Raw genomic sequence first — 17,985 nt, 5'->3', positions numbered from 1 at the left:
GGATAGAGATTCTATCACCTTCCTTGGGTAACCTGTGCCAATGCTTGGTCACCCTCACAGGAAAAAAGTGTTTCCTGATGTCCATATGGATCCTTCTGTGTTTCAGTTTGTGCCCATTGCTTCTGGTCCCACCACTGGGTACCACTGAAAATAGCCTGGCTTCATCCTCTTTTCACACCCCCCTTAGGTATTTATAGTCATTAATAAGATCTATAACTTATAGTCATTAATAAGATACCTGCTGAGCCTTCTCTTGCATCTTGTAGAGTTACATTGATGTGACATTAGACAGTGTTTGTGGCTTCCCTCACTTTAGAGATATATTATCATTTCAATGTGAAGAGTGACAGCCATCAGCACAAAAAGGACATCATACCTGGGTTTGGGCTGTATATATGTGCAGGGATCTACTTGACAGGAAAGAAGAGATGAGAAAGTGCTCATCCACCATATAATCCCAGAGGATCCCTCGGCGTGTTTATGCTCTTCAGCATTTGTATGTGTGAGGATGCCCTTCTTTTACTGAAAGGCTGATGGAGTATCTGGACTGACTACAGTAATCCATGAAAGTTGTCTTTTATGGCAGTCATTGTCATCTTTGATATTGATGTAATAGTAGTAGTAGTAAGCAAGGAAACAAGAATACCATGGACCAAGATGTTATTACAAGAGTTAAAGGAGGAGAAAAGGTCTCTTTTGCAGCTGCTTTCCAGATCAGAAATGGAAAGTTTTTGTTTCACACTGGAATGAAAGCATAGCCATGCAAATACTTCCACAAGTGCAGCCTTCCCTCAAATATCCATCCAGAGCCTGAAACCTTGGTCTTCTGAATCTTAAGTGGGTGGAGCAGGCTTTGGCTAATAGTGTAACTATCCCACACTTGATTTCCTGCCTCTGTTAGAGCAGAGGATGCTTCAAGCCCATGTCCCCTGTCAGTTGGCATTGAAAGTGAACGTAAGGAGGGAAAAAACTTCCCTGCCATATGACAGCAAAGACCTATCAATTTCCAAGTAATCTTTTGATAATATTTTGAATCTACCATACTTAAACATTTCCTATTTTGTGCTGTGCTTCTCCCCTGTTGTCTCATGAACACTATAGCCTTGAAAAATTATTGCGTAAGGTACTCTTCTTTTTTTCACAGGTCACACTTGTAAAAAAAATGTGTACATGTAAAGGAGGCTGTAGAGAGTTGGGAGTTGGTCTCTTGCCCCAAGTAACAAGCGAAACGACAAGAGGAAACGGCCTCAAGTTACACCAGGGGAGGTTTAGGATGGATATTAGGAAAAATTTCTACACCGAAAGGGTGTAGAAATCAAGCATTGGAAGAGGCTGCCCAGGGAAGCGATGGAATCACCATCCCTGGAGGTATTTAAAAGACAGGTACACGTGGTGCTTAGTGACATGGTTCACTCATGGTTTTGTCAGTGTTAGGTTGGTGGTTGGACTTGATCTGAAAGGTCCCTTCCAACCAAGGCAATTCTATGATTCTGTGATTCTAGAAAGGGTAACTTGATGAACATCCACTTAAGAACAGCTGGAGTTGGAATTATAGGGAAATTTTGTGTTGTGTTTGATACGGCAATGTGAACTAAAGGATAACTCTGCTGTATTTGGGTTCTTTCTTATTATGCAAAAGTAGGGGAAACAGTGGGTTTTGTCTCTTATTCTAAAGGGATCAGCAAATGTCTGATACCTCTTAAAAGAAAACAGTCTGCTGAAATAGGTCCACTTTTAGTGACTAGTGGGTCAATTACTTTACAATACACAGTAGCAACCTGAGATTGTAATTGACGAATGGCATGAGCACCTTGAATGGCAAGGAGAAGATATGAATATATAGATTTTAAATTCTGGAAATTCTTCTGGTGGAAGAATAAATATTCCTCCCTTTCTGATTGGTGTTTTTTGACTTTTTAATTGCCACGGAGACATTTTTTTTCCCCACCTGACTCATACCGTGGATCTGTGCATCCATTTGTACAAAGGAAGAAACAAAAGGAAGCAGACCAGTGACTTGGCCAATCCTGTGAAGGACACCTCAGCATTTGGAAATTTCTCAGTGTCAGCCTTTGGCAAGAACACGTGTAGCACATGGAACAATCCAAAGTGTATCAGCCTTATTCTGCAAGCTCAAGTTGCTTTTGCATTTTTACTGCTGAGGTGTCCCACAGTCTCTCGCCTCCACAGCACACAAAGGTATGGTGGCTTTTCTTTTGTTCTGGTCAAGCGCAAATATTTGCACATGGGAAAATGTTTTAGCTCTGGAGACCAATACATCAGCCATCTGCCCAGAAAAGGCAACGCCTTTCTGCGCTGAGACGGATACATAGGGGAGGATCCTGTTCTGTCAGTTCTCAGATTCCTGTGCCTCACCTCGCTGACGTGAAGCCCACGTTTGTTTGACTACCTTCGGTCTGATTACAACAGATAAGTCCCCACAGCAAAGTATGGATATGGGAACTAGTGGCTGTAAAGTTTGCTTCCTGAAATGTGTCGTGTCCGTAGCAAAGGCAGAACTCAGAGAAGTCTTTTATGCAAAACACAGGCTTCCATGGGTGATGCTATATTATGCCCATGTTTACATTAATATCTATACAGGTAGTATCCAGGTTACAAACTGTAAAAGCACACAGCCTACACATGTAGGCTATCTCAATTATTGGTCCCAATATTGTGACTTAATTTATTCTGTGTAAAACAACTGCTCTCACGTTCCCATTTTCAGTCTTTTATTCTCTTCCTTCAGCTCTAACCCAAACAGCAGAGGCAAAACGAACCTGGTTGGTTTAGTTCCAGTTAACTAGGGAACAAAAGGAACAGTTTCCCACTCTTTCTTAAGAGAAGGAAGCAAAGAGCATGACTACAAATCTGCCCACTAATATTGTGAGTAAAGCTGTGTGGCACACAAGCAGACAAGAAGGGAAGAAAAGAGGGAGTAGTGTCTCATTATTCATTTCAGAGGAAAAAAGAGGAAAGAATTGTGTTGTGTCTGTCATTGCACAGGCTACAGACTTATCTTATACCAGGGCAATGAGACTTTCATCTGAGATCTGAATTCCTGTTCCATCAGGAGAGATATTACCTGGCAAAAAAATCTTCAAAGAGGAGAAGGCAGAAAGATAGTAGCAGTTCTAAAATTAAGGATGAATGTTGAACTGAGCTGTGAACAGAAAATATGTATGCAGCACACAGGGTGGTTTTTACCTGAATATCTAGCTCCACCAAAAGGACTGGAATTGAATCTTTAAGAATTGCAAAGATTTAGTCCCACTTGTCAAAGCTATGGCTGAGAACAGATTTTGACCTGGTATCTGTGGGGATCTGAGAAAGGAAAAAAGAGGGTAAAATCCCCTTTAGTCCCTTTGAAAAGTAGATCTCATTGGACACAGATGTGTCTGTGACATTTGTGGAAATTGGCTGCTGTCTGCTTGGATGAGTTGTTTGTTAAAGCTGACAGAAACTTCTGCAGTGGAAAATACTGTTATGGATTACAGATGCAACCAGTATCAGTAATACCTTTGGCAATTAACCCAGATTTTATTCAAATGTTACAATAACATGCATTGCAGTGTAGATATAAAGGCTAATTTTTGTTCAAGAATGAAAGCAGTGATCATTGCAATGCTCTGAAAATTTTGTTATTTATAATATAGTATTTTATTTAATTCACATAGTTTATTTCCTGTCTGCTGGCTCAATATCAAATGCCCCAAATCAGGAGGACAACAGAAGCCTTGTAGGTCCATGGCTTGTATTACTTGTTTTTTTCCACAATCCCAAATAATGATAATTCCCCCACTTATTTTCTGTTACAGCACTGAAGCCAGTCAGACTACGGAGTTTAGCATTCCTGAGCCCAGACAAGTTCTGGAGTGTGGTCTTGTATCACAAACCTTTTGGGATTCCAGTTTTGGAATCTTGATTCCAGGTTTGGATTCTTGACAGCCATCTCTCTGTTTATGAATGGATCCACTGAAAGAAGCGACCCAAATGTAACCCCTAAACATGGAAATGTTTGTGTAAAATAATAGTCAACATACAAGTTTCAGATCAAGCAAGCTGACGTCCATCTGCTGACAGATGAGTAGAGTGTAGGGTATATACTGGAGTTCTGTGCTTGTATAAGGACCAAGACGTATTTAATTTTAGTCTTTTAACTTGATACCCTACCTGCTGCATCAGAGATGCTGAGAGGGAAGCACAACAGTAGTATCCAATTTAGTATAAGTCTGCACCAGCCAAAGTAAATATATACAAGTGTGTATTTTACTGGCAGTTGTTATCAGCAGTGAAGAATGGATAAAGTTGGTTTTGACTGAGTGAGGGTAGCCAATATGCGCCATCTCCAGAGAAACCAGAGCAAAGGCTGCACATCAGGATTTCTCAGGACAGTAAATTCACTGAGGGCAACCACAGGCATGAGATGTGGGTTGGCTTTGGTCACCTTATCTCAGAGCAACTACACGTGTCCTTGTATCTAGGAATAGCTCTTGCACGTTAGCCATTCATTTGCTATGAGGGCCACCCCTCATCTCTATAACCCAGACAGTTTAAATTGTAAAAGTAAAGACCTTGTTGCTGTGAATTATGTTGCTTTTGCAATTTTGCTCGTCATTTAAACAAGCAGGTCTTGTTTTCTATTCACTAAAAGTAGTGACTTTTATTTTTAGCTGAGCATTCTCTAAAAGCAGTTAAGTTATAAATCCAGTTAAATAATCCCACTGAGTTTGGACCGCTGACCACAGAACAGTTGAGGATGGAAGGGACTTCAGGAGGTCACCTGGTCCAACCTGCGCTCAAGCAGGGCCATTTAGAGTCAGTTGCCCAGGACTGTGTTTAGGTGACTTTGAATATCTCCAAGGATAGAGATTCTATCACCTTCCTTGGGTAACCTGTGCCAATGCTTGGTCACCCTCACAGGAAAAAAGTGTTTCCTGATGTCCATATGGAACCTCCTGTGTTTCAGTTTGTGCCCATTGCTTCTGGTCCCACCACTGGGTACCACTGAAAATAGCCTGGCTTCATCCTCTTTTCACACCCCCCTTAGGTATTTATAGTCATTAATAAGATCTATAACTTATAGTCATTAATAAGATACCTGCTGAGCCTTCTCTTGCATCTTGTAGAGTTACATTGATGTGACATTAGACAGTGTTTGTGGCTTCCCTCACTTTAGAGATATATTATCATTTCAATGTGAAGAGTGACAGCCATCAGCACAAAAAGGACATCATACCTGGGTTTGGGCTGTATATATGTGCAGGGATCTACTTGACAGGAAAGAAGAGATGAGAAAGTGCTCATCCACCATATAATCCCAGAGGATCCCTCGGCGTGTTTATGCTCTTCAGCATTTGTATGTGTGAGGATGCCCTTCTTTTACTGAAAGGCTGATGGAGTATCTGGACTGACTACAGTAATCCATGAAAGTTGTCTTTTATGGCAGTCATTGTCATCTTTGATATTGATGTAATAGTAGTAGTAGTAAGCAAGGAAACAAGAATACCATGGACCAAGATGTTATTACAAGAGTTAAAGGAGGAGAAAAGGTCTCTTTTGCAGCTGCTTTCCAGATCAGAAATGGAAAGTTTTTGTTTCACACTGGAATGAAAGCATAGCCATGCAAATACTTCCACAAGTGCAGCCTTCCCTCAAATATCCATCCAGAGCCTGAAACCTTGGTCTTCTGAATCTTAAGTGGGTGGAGCAGGCTTTGGCTAATAGTGTAACTATCCCACACTTGATTTCCTGCCTCTGTTAGAGCAGAGGATGCTTCAAGCCCATGTCCCCTGTCAGTTGGCATTGAAAGTGAACGTAAGGAGGGAAAAAACTTCCCTGCCATATGACAGCAAAGACCTATCAATTTCCAAGTAATCTTTTGATAATATTTTGAATCTACCATACTTAAACATTTCCTATTTTGTGCTGTGCTTCTCCCCAAACTAAATCTTCTCTTGACCCTACTTTGAAAGTGCTGCCATGGCTATTCTAGGTTATCTCTGGCAGCGAGCTGAACATCATCCCTTTCTCCTGAACATCTCTGGCATGCTGGACAGAGGGTATGCCCACAAACTGGGAAATGTTGCCAAATCTGGAACAGATATGGACATAAATGAGTAGAGCTACACACAACCCAAAGGAATGTGATTACCAGTTTAATTTTGTTTCTAGCATTTTCCCATAGGTTATAAAATCATTTAACTGACTATGAAGATAATATACTGTTAATGACTAATACAAGATTTTTTTTTCCTCTTTGTGTACAGGTCATTTTTCACCATTCTGTTGAAATATGCTCTTATACCCAAATTTTACATAGTTATGAAGACATAGATAGGCACAATGTAACTCATTCATGACAAATTAATACTAGGTATTGTAAAACAGCAAAGCTGTCCTGCAAAGATCCTTCCTTCATCTTTTATATGTGTAGATAGGCAATGTGACAGGAAATGGCAGGTAGCACAAACAAATGGCACTGGTGCTTCAGACATAACGTAACCTAACCTATGTGCTTTTACTGCAAAGGAATCACTTACTGTTTTGCCCTAATGAGAAAGCACATTGCTGGGATAACAAACTGTCTCAACTGACTTCAGCTCTTTACTCAGAAGCAGCATCTGCCTTTGCGTACAGCGATCCTGGGGAGGTTCTGTGGAGACTTCATACATGTAGATCCCCTCACCAAGCTGCCACCATGATGTCTGGGTTGGGATGTTGCAGAAAATGGGGGAATCTGCTGGGATGAGCTTCACATGACTCAAGTGCCACTTAAATGAAAAGATACAGGACAAGCCTGCTCATTTTTCCCATACCAGACTTCACAGGCATCACTTAGTCCCAGGACTGCAGTCCCGAGGTAGCACAGGAAGAATTTTCTTTAGCTTTCTTGGTGAGTCATCCTTTTTCTAGAAGGACACGTATGCTTTGATTTGTTTCAGTGGAGGGAGAAAAGGCTTTATGCTTTAAGGTTTATGCATTGGTGACAAACTTGTGAGTGCTCTCTTTCATTTATCTTAGCACGATGCTTTTCCCCCCTAAATTTCAAGAATTCAAATAACCAATAGAGGATCCATCAGTCTCTTTCATGCTCTTCCGTGCCTTCAGGCAGCATATCTACCTGTGGATAACAGTGTTGCCCAATGCTGAAGCTGTCCAGTCCTCTGTGCTCCAGAGATGCCCTAGAGCCGTAGCTGGGGCTGTACAGATTCAGCTCGCCATCTCTGCAGTCAACACATTTGGTCAGAAAAGGCAGCCTTGAGTACCCCCAGTAGTCATACTTGATGGTGTTAATAGAGAGGATACCACATAAACACTTAAGATAGGGTCACATTTGCACCGTTGCCTTCATATGAAAGAATACTTATTCATTTAAAAATCTCCGTGAGACACCAACAAAGTTGTTTCTTGGCTTTTATAAACAACAATCAAACAAACCCCAAAGCCTTCTTTCTCTTCGAATGAGTTGTTCCACATCCCGTATCTTTAGTCCCAGAAAGCAGAACAACCCATATTTCATTTTCACTGGAGTGTGGCTCCTGGCGCATTAATTTGTTTGGTAAGTAAATAAGAAAGGGCGTTTTTCCAATGAAGGAAAGGTTGAGCTTCCAGGCCCAGGGTAACTGCTGCTCTGAATCTTTGAATTCCCTTTTGAGAACTCATTAGGGGATTTAGGAATTTTTGTCTTTTTTTGGTCAAGGTTGAGAAGGTATACGAATTAATGAGAACTAAAGCCCCTGAGGCCATGAGCAAGTATTTCTTTCAGTGAGAGTGAGAGTGCTCCTCAGTGGACATGTCTATGTGAAACTATTTGATACCAGTAACATATATTGAGTGTGTATTGAATGTGGAGTTTTTTCTTCCAAGCGAAGCAGTGCAAGTCTGGGAGATGCGGGCTCTTGTTCTGCTCTTACTGTGCTCTCATACAAATGCTCAAGAGCTCTGTCAAATCACAGCCCCACCTGCTTGAAGGCTTGAAGCAAAAAATACCTTAGCAGGGCTCCTTTTTCTCCCCATCCTGTAGAGTACACCTCACCTCCTCTTCCCTGTATGTGAATGTAAGCAATGAAGCCAGAGGTGTGTGTGTGTGACCATGAACTCGGCTCTCCCCAGCTGGCTGAGTGCTAAATAGCAGGGTGGATTTGTGTGTGCCAACCTTTTACAAACAATCACCTGGGGAGGTGCAGCCAGGCTGTGAAAACCACTGACGAGTGATCCTCAGGGAGCGCAGAAAGGTAACAGCAGACACAGTAGATCTTTTGGAAGCATTTTTAGGCGGCTCTTTCCTGAGGCAACAACCAAGTCGAAGCATTGAAAAAAAAAAAACCAACCCAAGGAGTGTTGTCCCATGAACACTATAGCCTTGAAAAATTATTGCGTAAGGTACTCTTCTTTTTTTCACAGGTCACACTTGTAAAAAAAATGTGTACATGTAAAGGAGGCTGTAGAGAGTTGGGAGTTGGTCTCTTGCCCCAAGTAACAAGCGAAACGACAAGAGGAAACGGCCTCAAGTTACACCAGGGGAGGTTTAGGATGGATATTAGGAAAAATTTCTACACCGAAAGGGTGTAGAAATCAAGCATTGGAAGAGGCTGCCCAGGGAAGCGATGGAATCACCATCCCTGGAGGTATTTAAAAGACAGGTACACGTGGTGCTTAGTGACATGGTTCACTCATGGTTTTGTCAGTGTTAGGTTGGTGGTTGGACTTGATCTGAAAGGTCCCTTCCAACCAAGGCAATTCTATGATTCTGTGATTCTAGAAAGGGTAACTTGATGAACATCCACTTAAGAACAGCTGGAGTTGGAATTATAGGGAAATTTTGTGTTGTGTTTGATACGGCAATGTGAACTAAAGGATAACTCTGCTGTATTTGGGTTCTTTCTTATTATGCAAAAGTAGGGGAAACAGTGGGTTTTGTCTCTTATTCTAAAGGGATCAGCAAATGTCTGATACCTCTTAAAAGAAAACAGTCTGCTGAAATAGGTCCACTTTTAGTGACTAGTGGGTCAATTACTTTACAATACACAGTAGCAACCTGAGATTGTAATTGACGAATGGCATGAGCACCTTGAATGGCAAGGAGAAGATATGAATATATAGATTTTAAATTCTGGAAATTCTTCTGGTGGAAGAATAAATATTCCTCCCTTTCTGATTGGTGTTTTTTGACTTTTTAATTGCCACGGAGACATTTTTTTTCCCCACCTGACTCATACCGTGGATCTGTGCATCCATTTGTACAAAGGAAGAAACAAAAGGAAGCAGACCAGTGACTTGGCCAATCCTGTGAAGGACACCTCAGCATTTGGAAATTTCTCAGTGTCAGCCTTTGGCAAGAACACGTGTAGCACATGGAACAATCCAAAGTGTATCAGCCTTATTCTGCAAGCTCAAGTTGCTTTTGCATTTTTACTGCTGAGGTGTCCCACAGTCTCTCGCCTCCACAGCACACAAAGGTATGGTGGCTTTTCTTTTGTTCTGGTCAAGCGCAAATATTTGCACATGGGAAAATGTTTTAGCTCTGGAGACCAATACATCAGCCATCTGCCCAGAAAAGGCAACGCCTTTCTGCGCTGAGACGGATACATAGGGGAGGATCCTGTTCTGTCAGTTCTCAGATTCCTGTGCCTCACCTCGCTGACGTGAAGCCCACGTTTGTTTGACTACCTTCGGTCTGATTACAACAGATAAGTCCCCACAGCAAAGTATGGATATGGGAACTAGTGGCTGTAAAGTTTGCTTCCTGAAATGTGTCGTGTCCGTAGCAAAGGCAGAACTCAGAGAAGTCTTTTATGCAAAACACAGGCTTCCATGGGTGATGCTATATTATGCCCATGTTTACATTAATATCTATACAGGTAGTATCCAGGTTACAAACTGTAAAAGCACACAGCCTACACATGTAGGCTATCTCAATTATTGGTCCCAATATTGTGACTTAATTTATTCTGTGTAAAACAACTGCTCTCACGTTCCCATTTTCAGTCTTTTATTCTCTTCCTTCAGCTCTAACCCAAACAACAGAGGTGAAATGAACCTGGTTGGTTTAGTTCCAGTTAACCAGGGAACAAAAGGAACAGTTTCCCACTCTTTCTTAAGAGAAGGAAGCAAAGAGCATGACTACAAATCTGCCCACTAATATTGTGAGTAAAGCTGTGTGGCACACAAGCAGACAAAAAGGGAAGAAAAAAGGGAGTAGTGTCTCGTTATTCATTTCAGAGGAAAAAAGAGGAAAGAACTGTGTTGTGTCTGTCATTGCACAGGCTACAGACTTATACCAGAGCAATGAGACTTTCATCTGAGATCTGAATTCCTGTTCCATCAAGAGAAATATTACCTGGCAAAATAATCTTCAAAGAGGAGAAGGCAGAAAGATAGTAGCAGTTCTAAAATTAAGGATGAATGTTGAACTGAGCTGTGAACAGAAAATATGTATGCAGCACACAGGGTGGTTTTTACCTGAATATCTAGCTCCACCAAAAGGACTGGAATTGAATCTTTAAGGATTGCAAAGATTTAGTCCCACTTGTCAAAGCTATGGCTGAGAACAACAGTAAATTCACTGAGGGCAACCACAGGCATGAGATGTGGGTTGGCTTTGGTCACCTTATCTCAGAGCAACTACACGTGTCCTTGTATCTAGGAATAGCTCTTGCACGTTAGCCATTCATTTGCTATGAGGGCCACCCCTCATCTCTATAACCCAGACAGTTTAAATTGTAAAAGTAAAGACCTTGTTGCTGTGAATTATGTTGCTTTTGCAATTTTGCTCGTCATTTAAACAAGCAGGTCTTGTTTTCTATTCACTAAAAGTAGTGACTTTTATTTTTAGCTGAGCATTCTCTAAAAGCAGTTAAGTTATAAATCCAGTTAAATAATCCCACTGAGTTTGGACCGCTGACCACAGAACAGTTGAGGATGGAAGGGACTTCAGGAGGTCACCTGGTCCAACCTGCGCTCAAGCAGGGCCATTTAGAGTCAGTTGCCCAGGACTGTGTTTAGGTGACTTTGAATATCTCCAAGGATAGAGATTCTATCACCTTCCTTGGGTAACCTGTGCCAATGCTTGGTCACCCTCACAGGAAAAAAGTGTTTCCTGATGTCCATATGGAACCTCCTGTGTTTCAGTTTGTGCCCATTGCTTCTGGTCCCACCACTGGGTACCACTGAAAATAGCCTGGCTTCATCCTCTTTTCACACCCCCCTTAGGTATTTATAGTCATTAATAAGATCTATAACTTATAGTCATTAATAAGATACCTGCTGAGCCTTCTCTTGCATCTTGTAGAGTTACATTGATGTGACATTAGACAGTGTTTGTGGCTTCCCTCACTTTAGAGATATATTATCATTTCAATGTGAAGAGTGACAGCCATCAGCACAAAAAGGACATCATACCTGGGTTTGGGCTGTATATATGTGCAGGGATCTACTTGACAGGAAAGAAGAGATGAGAAAGTGCTCATCCACCATATAATCCCAGAGGATCCCTCGGCGTGTTTATGCTCTTCAGCATTTGTATGTGTGAGGATGCCCTTCTTTTACTGAAAGGCTGATGGAGTATCTGGACTGACTACAGTAATCCATGAAAGTTGTCTTTTATGGCAGTCATTGTCATCTTTGATATTGATGTAATAGTAGTAGTAGTAAGCAAGGAAACAAGAATACCATGGACCAAGATGTTATTACAAGAGTTAAAGGAGGAGAAAAGGTCTCTTTTGCAGCTGCTTTCCAGATCAGAAATGGAAAGTTTTTGTTTCACACTGGAATGAAAGCATAGCCATGCAAATACTTCCACAAGTGCAGCCTTCCCTCAAATACCCATCCAGAGCCTGAAACCTTGGTCTTCTGAATCTTAAGTGGGTGGAGCAGGCTTTGGCTAATAGTGTAACTATCCCACACTTGATTTCCTGCCTCTGTTAGAGCAGAGGATGCTTCAAGCCCATGTCCCCTGTCAGTTGGCATTGAAAGTGAACGTAAGGAGGGAAAAAACTTCCCTGCCATATGACAGCAAAGACCTATCAATTTCCAAGTAATCTTTTGATAATATTTTGAATCTACCATACTTAAACATTTCCTATTTTGTGCTGTGCTTCTCCCCAAACTAAATCTTCTCTTGACCCTACTTTGAAAGTGCTGCCATGGCTATTCTAGGTTATCTCTGGCAGCGAGCTGAACATCATCCCTTTCTCCTGAACATCTCTGGCATGCTGGACAGAGGGTATGCCCACAAACTGGGAAATGTTGCCAAATCTGGAACAGATATGGACATAAATGAGTAGAGCTACACACAACCCAAAGGAATGTGATTACCAGTTTAATTTTGTTTCTAGCATTTTCCCATAGGTTATAAAATCATTTAACTGACTATGAAGATAATATACTGTTAATGACTAATACAAGATTTTTTTTTCCTCTTTGTGTACAGGTCATTTTTCACCATTCTGTTGAAATATGCTCTTATACCCAAATTTTACATAGTTATGAAGACATAGATAGGCACAATGTAACTCATTCATGACAAATTAATACTAGGTATTGTAAAACAGCAAAGCTGTCCTGCAAAGATCCTTCCTTCATCTTTTATATGTGTAGATAGGCAATGTGACAGGAAATGGCAGGTAGCACAAACAAATGGCACTGGTGCTTCAGACATAACGTAACCTAACCTATGTGCTTTTACTGCAAAGGAATCACTTACTGTTTTGCCCTAATGAGAAAGCACATTGCTGGGATAACAAACTGTCTCAACTGACTTCAGCTCTTTACTCAGAAGCAGCATCTGCCTTTGCGTACAGCGATCCTGGGGAGGTTCTGTGGAGACTTCATACATGTAGATCCCCTCACCAAGCTGCCACCATGATGTCTGGGTTGGGATGTTGCAGAAAATGGGGGAATCTGCTGGGATGAGCTTCACATGACTCAAGTGCCACTTAAATGAAAAGATACAGGACAAGCCTGCTCATTTTTCCCATACCAGACTTCACAGGCATCACTTAGCCTCGGGACTGCAGTCCTGGGACTATCTCCTTCCACCTCTCTTCCTTCACTCTGTCTTTATCGTAGCAAAACCTGTAGCTGCTATTTGATGATTATCACCTCAGTGATGTCACGTGCTCAGCGTGAAGTGTCTGTTCTGATTTCAGCTACCAGAATGATAGTTAAGGAATTATACAGTAGAAAGCTGAGCCCAAATCACTGTTTTTTTCCTATATAAGCGATTCCAAAATCTAGAGGAAAAGTCTTTCTGTCTGATTTGCCAGCAAAGTTTCTTTTCCTTTCATGAGAAATAAGTGCATAAAACAGAGATACACTAACAACTTACAAGGTTCTTACAAAAAAAATAAAAATTAGGAGCTGAGATGCAGCTATGAACTTCTATAATAAATTGCAAATAGACATCAAAAATATTGGTTGTAACTCTTGGTCAGAAGTCATGGCTGACTTAATGAGGTCATAGCTGGATTGATAAAATACAGCTCAAAGTTGCTGCACTTTAAACCATTACTTTCAGTTATTCAGATAACTAATTTCAAAGTGTTTAATAGATTTCTCCTCTTGTTTTCCAAATGGGTGCAATAGTCTTTATATGTTTATTCTTCATATTGTACATATATAAATTTCTTGTGAAATCTGATATACCAAAGCTGCTTGGTAAGAGTTCAAAATGCTAGTAGAGACAGAGAGGTTAACTAAAATATTTTAAAATATTGTGTTTCCTAATACAGGTTCACCTCGCAGAGGCTATGGTCATTTCACTGTTGATGGTTACAGTTCTGTCTGAATGAGGCGCAGTGCTTTCTTCATGTTCTCTATTACTGAAAGAAAAATAAATAAGAACAGTAAAAATTTACTTAAAGCGCATTTGTACAATTAAAAAACCCACCTTGATTACTAAATTGTTCATATTGAAATTAATTTATGGTGACACATTATAGTTTAGAGCTTTCTATTGTGAAAATCCTGACACTGATAGCAAAGCAGAAAGTAAAAAGTTTCACGAATCAAAATGTTTAACTTAAAGGGATTTGACAAGACTCCTTTCATTTCTCAACAGCAAGTCTGGTAATCAGATGTGACGTGCATATTTGTGGTGAGATACGGCATCGGTGTCAGATAGGTGTTATAGAGAAAGGACTAGCTCAGCCTGAAAAATCACATTCCTTTCTGAAATGCGGGTGTTAGGTGGTACCCAGGTAACCACCAGCATTTCTTTTCTGATTCCCTCCCACCACTGCCTGTTTACACTGCGCAGCTCGATACCTTTGAGCACAGTGACTTTTACCATTCTCCAACAACTTGCTCAGATCTTGATCCTGAAAGTTTTTACCTGTGATCTTTCAACTTGTTTTACCTGACTGGTCCCAATAAATTTAATGGGACAATAGGTGTGTTTTGCTGGAACAGGTTAGACTATTATAATGGTTGAGCAAATGCTCACACACAGTCCTTATTCATTACTTTGAGATCTTAACAGGTTCTCAAGCACAAATGATTGGGATGGGGTCTATTTGGCTGCTTAAAACATGAAATGTAAAGGAACACAATGAAGGGGGCACTTACAGAATGGCATGTCCTGTGGTTCGTAAGTGTAAAGCCGGTTGGAGTATCTTCCTGTGATATCAGCTCTCACTGTGAGAGATGGGTCTGGAAAAGTAATGGTGTTAAACACTGCTTTCCATTCACACAATGGCCGAGGGTGATGGGAGTGGTGCTGCTTTGGCAGCCCTCTTTCTGAGCTGCTCTGATTTCATCGATGAGGCAATTACGAGGCCGTTACGCTCTGTTCCAACTAACTGCTCTTGGAGAAATCCTGAACAAAACCTAATGCTCATTTTTATGTTTTGCAGCTACTTTAAGTGACGGATTAGACTTGCATTTCATTTATATTTAAGAAAAATATCCTGTTTTACATCAGGGGAGGCCAGTTTGACTCACTGCATACATAGTGAGGGTTGTGTGTTCATAATGCATGACCTATCTAGAGCCTTCAGAATGAAAATCTTGTGATTCTCAATGTTTCAACCATAGGAGAAAGTTATTTTGGACATCTCTTCTCCCAGTTCCCCATCCAAGCCTTTTGTTAACTAGCTGCCTCCTGTTACTGCATTGCTCTCTGTCTAAGTGTGGACTTCATCTCACCTAACTTTGGATGCCACCAGAGAGCTGGTCACTCTAGAGTCCCTGTACAGTCAGTGAAAAGGAACAGGCACTCTGGGGCATGATTCATTCAACCTATTCCAGAAGTTGGCTTTATGATGGGATAAATCATTCCTTAGATGCCACTGACTATTGACTTGCCCTGTGGTAATGATGTCCACACTGTACGCTTCTACATTCAATCAGATATTTGACTGTTTTCAGTAAACTTTGTCTTATAAGAGTGCTAGCAAGAAGCATGGAGAGCAAAAGTCCAGATACTAACAGATATTTAAACATCCCCCAAGCACAAATTAGGTACCCTCCAGAACATGAAGTTTATGAGGGTCAAAGTCTAAGATAGAGGGAGACCTGAACTCAGATCTTCCAAGTTCCAGACTAATGCCATGACAATGATAAATCTTGAGCTTTTTGCAATTTTGCATTTCCTTTTTGCAAAATGAATCATTTTGATTCCCCAAAGGAGGACATATATTCAGATATCACAACTTTGAATATACATTAATATTGTACATACCTACAAACATGATCCGTGGCACATATTGTCCATCAGGTGACAAGTTCTTGTCTGTGGTTTCATGCTGGCAGAGAAATTAAAGCTAGTTATTAAAATATTTCTGTAAATTTTGCTGAATACTCTTGTACCAGAGAAAAAACTGAAAAAGGTACTACTTGTGTGTGTATACACATACGGAAATGCCTGTAACTGAAGTGCCAGAGATATTTAGCTAAAAGGACATGAAAAAGCAAGACAAAGAAAGAGAAAAACATGCCAAAAAAAGATATCAGTCAAACTGCCCCAAACCCTTCATACCATGAGATTCAGCATAACGAAGTTATTTTGGGCCATTTCCTGTATCTCTTCATTTTCTGCAAAGGCTTTCTTCAGCGCTAGAAAAGACACGATCATTTTGAAATCCATCATCTCAAACGCTGCTTTTCCTTCTGCGTTTGGGCACCACGTTGGCCGGAGACTGGCCACATTGTTCCTGTCTCTGCTGATTCACATTCCTGAGGAGACACTTAAGGGCTCTATCACTCCTTTTTGGGGTTTTTTTGACCCATGTCAGCACAACCTCCCGGCTATGAAAATGGAAGCTCTCTTCTGTTATTTATGAAGCCTGTCGTCTCAATGGATACCATGTCTCAGCCTGACAAAAGCGCATTATTCTCAGAAAATTCTTATTAGATCGATTTCAGCAGCCCCGTCCTCGTCTCCTTCTTTAGTTACCAGCTCAGGAGAGCCAAACAATATTAAATCTGTTCAATGAGTCAGTAGCAAATCTGTGTCTCTTAATTTAAACTGACGAGCGCTGCGTTAGGGATAGCAGCACTGAATATTTTTCATGTTCCGTATTGGGCAGTTTCATAGCGGAGTTTTTGTAAATAACAGTAATAAATCCTTAGCTTTTCAAGTACATATTCATTTACCTATTTCTCTAAATAATTTTCAGTAAGTGCAAGATAAATATATAGATATGTGCAGTTCCTTATAAAAATATTCACGAAATTTTAACACTCAAAAAATCAAAATTACCTTGGCAGTATTGACAGTCTTCCAAATGATGAATTACCATCAGTGGCTTGTTACTTTATTAATAATAATAAAAGATGTAGTTAGATCATTTGACAAGTATGTAAATGGGTGATTTTAGTAGCAGACTGGAAAAAGTAAATTATATTTAATCTTATGGTAACCCACAGTTAAACCACACAGACATTCTATAAGGAATCACAGAAATTTTTGAGGAAGGGAAAAGAACATAACTCCTTCATAAAAGAAAAAAAAAATAGAGAAATAGAGTTTCTATATCTAAATACATTTTATGAAGTAAGAGATTCTAGCAAAAAGAAACAAAAAAAGAGCACCACGAGGTTCATCATAACGAACTTATTTTGGGCCATTTCCTGAATCTCTTCAATTTCTGCATCGGCTTTCTTCAGCGCTAGAAAAGACACGATCATTTTGAAATCCATCATCTCAAACGCTGCTTTTCCTTCTGCGTTTGGGCACCACGTTGGCCGGAGACTGGCCACATTGTTCCTGTCTCTGCTGATTCACATTCCTGAGGAGACACTTAAGGGCTCTATCACTCCTTTTTGGGGTTTTTTTGACCCATGTCAGCACAACCTCCCGGCTATGAAAATGGAAGCTCTCTTCTGTTATTTATGAAGCCTGTCGTCTCAATGGATACCATGTCTCAGCCTGACAAAAGCGCATTATTCTCAGAAAATTCTTATTAGATCGATTTCAGCAGCCCCGTCCTCGTCTCCTTCTTTAGTTACCAGCTCAGGAGAGCCAAACAATATTAAATCTGTTCAATGAGTCAGTAGCAAATCTGTGTCTCTTAATTTAAACTGACGAGCGCTGCGTTAGGGATAGCAGCACTGAATATTTTTCATGTTCCGTATTGGGCAGTTTCATAGCGGAGTTTTTGTAAATAACAGTAATAAATCCTTAGCTTTTCAAGTACATATTCATTTACCTATTTCTCTAAATAATTTTCAGTAAGTGCAAGATAAATATGTAGGTAAGTGCAGTTCCTTGTAAAAATATTCACAAAATTTTAACACTCAAAAAATCAAAATTACCTTGGCAGTATTCCATCCAGAGCCTGAAACCTTGGTCTTCTGAATCTTAAGTGGGTGGAGCAGGCTTTGGCTAATAGTGTAACTATCCCACACTTGATTTCCTGCCTCTGTTAGAGCAGAGGATGCTTCAAGCCCATGTCCCCTGTCAGTTGGCATTGAAAGTGAACGTAAGGAGGGAAAAAACTTCCCTGCCATATGACAGCAAAGACCTATCAATTTCCAAGTAAT

The 17,985-nt window shown here is 40.6% G+C and overlaps 1 protein-coding gene across 1 annotated transcript; it reads right to left on the bottom strand.

Moving 5' to 3' along the window:
* Positions 1–12,322: 12,322 nt before the first annotated feature.
* On the bottom strand, positions 12,323–17,142 carry LOC106885438 (anterior gradient protein 3-like). The gene is made up of 6 exons (XM_014937640.1): positions 17,057–17,142; positions 16,703–16,755; positions 15,980–16,056; positions 15,683–15,746; positions 14,569–14,652; positions 12,323–13,823 (listed from the first exon to the last, which is right to left on the bottom strand). Exons 1-6 carry the CDS (start codon positions 17,140–17,142, stop codon positions 13,774–13,776), a joined length of 414 nt encoding a protein of 137 aa, XP_014793126.1. The 3' UTR covers positions 12,323–13,773.
* Positions 17,143–17,985: the final 843 nt, after the last annotated feature.

This window comes from Calidris pugnax, unplaced genomic scaffold (assembly GCF_001431845.1).
Source record: "Calidris pugnax isolate Ruff unplaced genomic scaffold, ASM143184v1 scaffold11, whole genome shotgun sequence".
Lineage (NCBI taxonomy): Eukaryota > Metazoa > Chordata > Aves > Charadriiformes > Scolopacidae > Calidris > Calidris pugnax.
This window is presented reverse-complemented; position numbering and strand designations above follow the sequence as displayed.

Bases quoted from the DNA above. Each gene is read 5' to 3' on its own strand.
- LOC106885438 (XM_014937640.1), bottom strand. From the start codon at position 17,142: ATGGATTTCAAAATGATCGTGTCTTTTCTAGCGCTGAAGAAAGCCGAT. The intron at 16,756-17,056 runs GTTCGTTATGAT...TTATTAATAAAG, and splicing joins CAGGAAATGGCCCAAAATAA to TAACAAGCCACTGATGGTAA. The intron at 13,824-14,568 runs GTAAGTGCCCCC...TTTTTCTTTCAG, and splicing joins ACCACAGGACATGCCATTCT to TAATAGAGAACATGAAGAAA.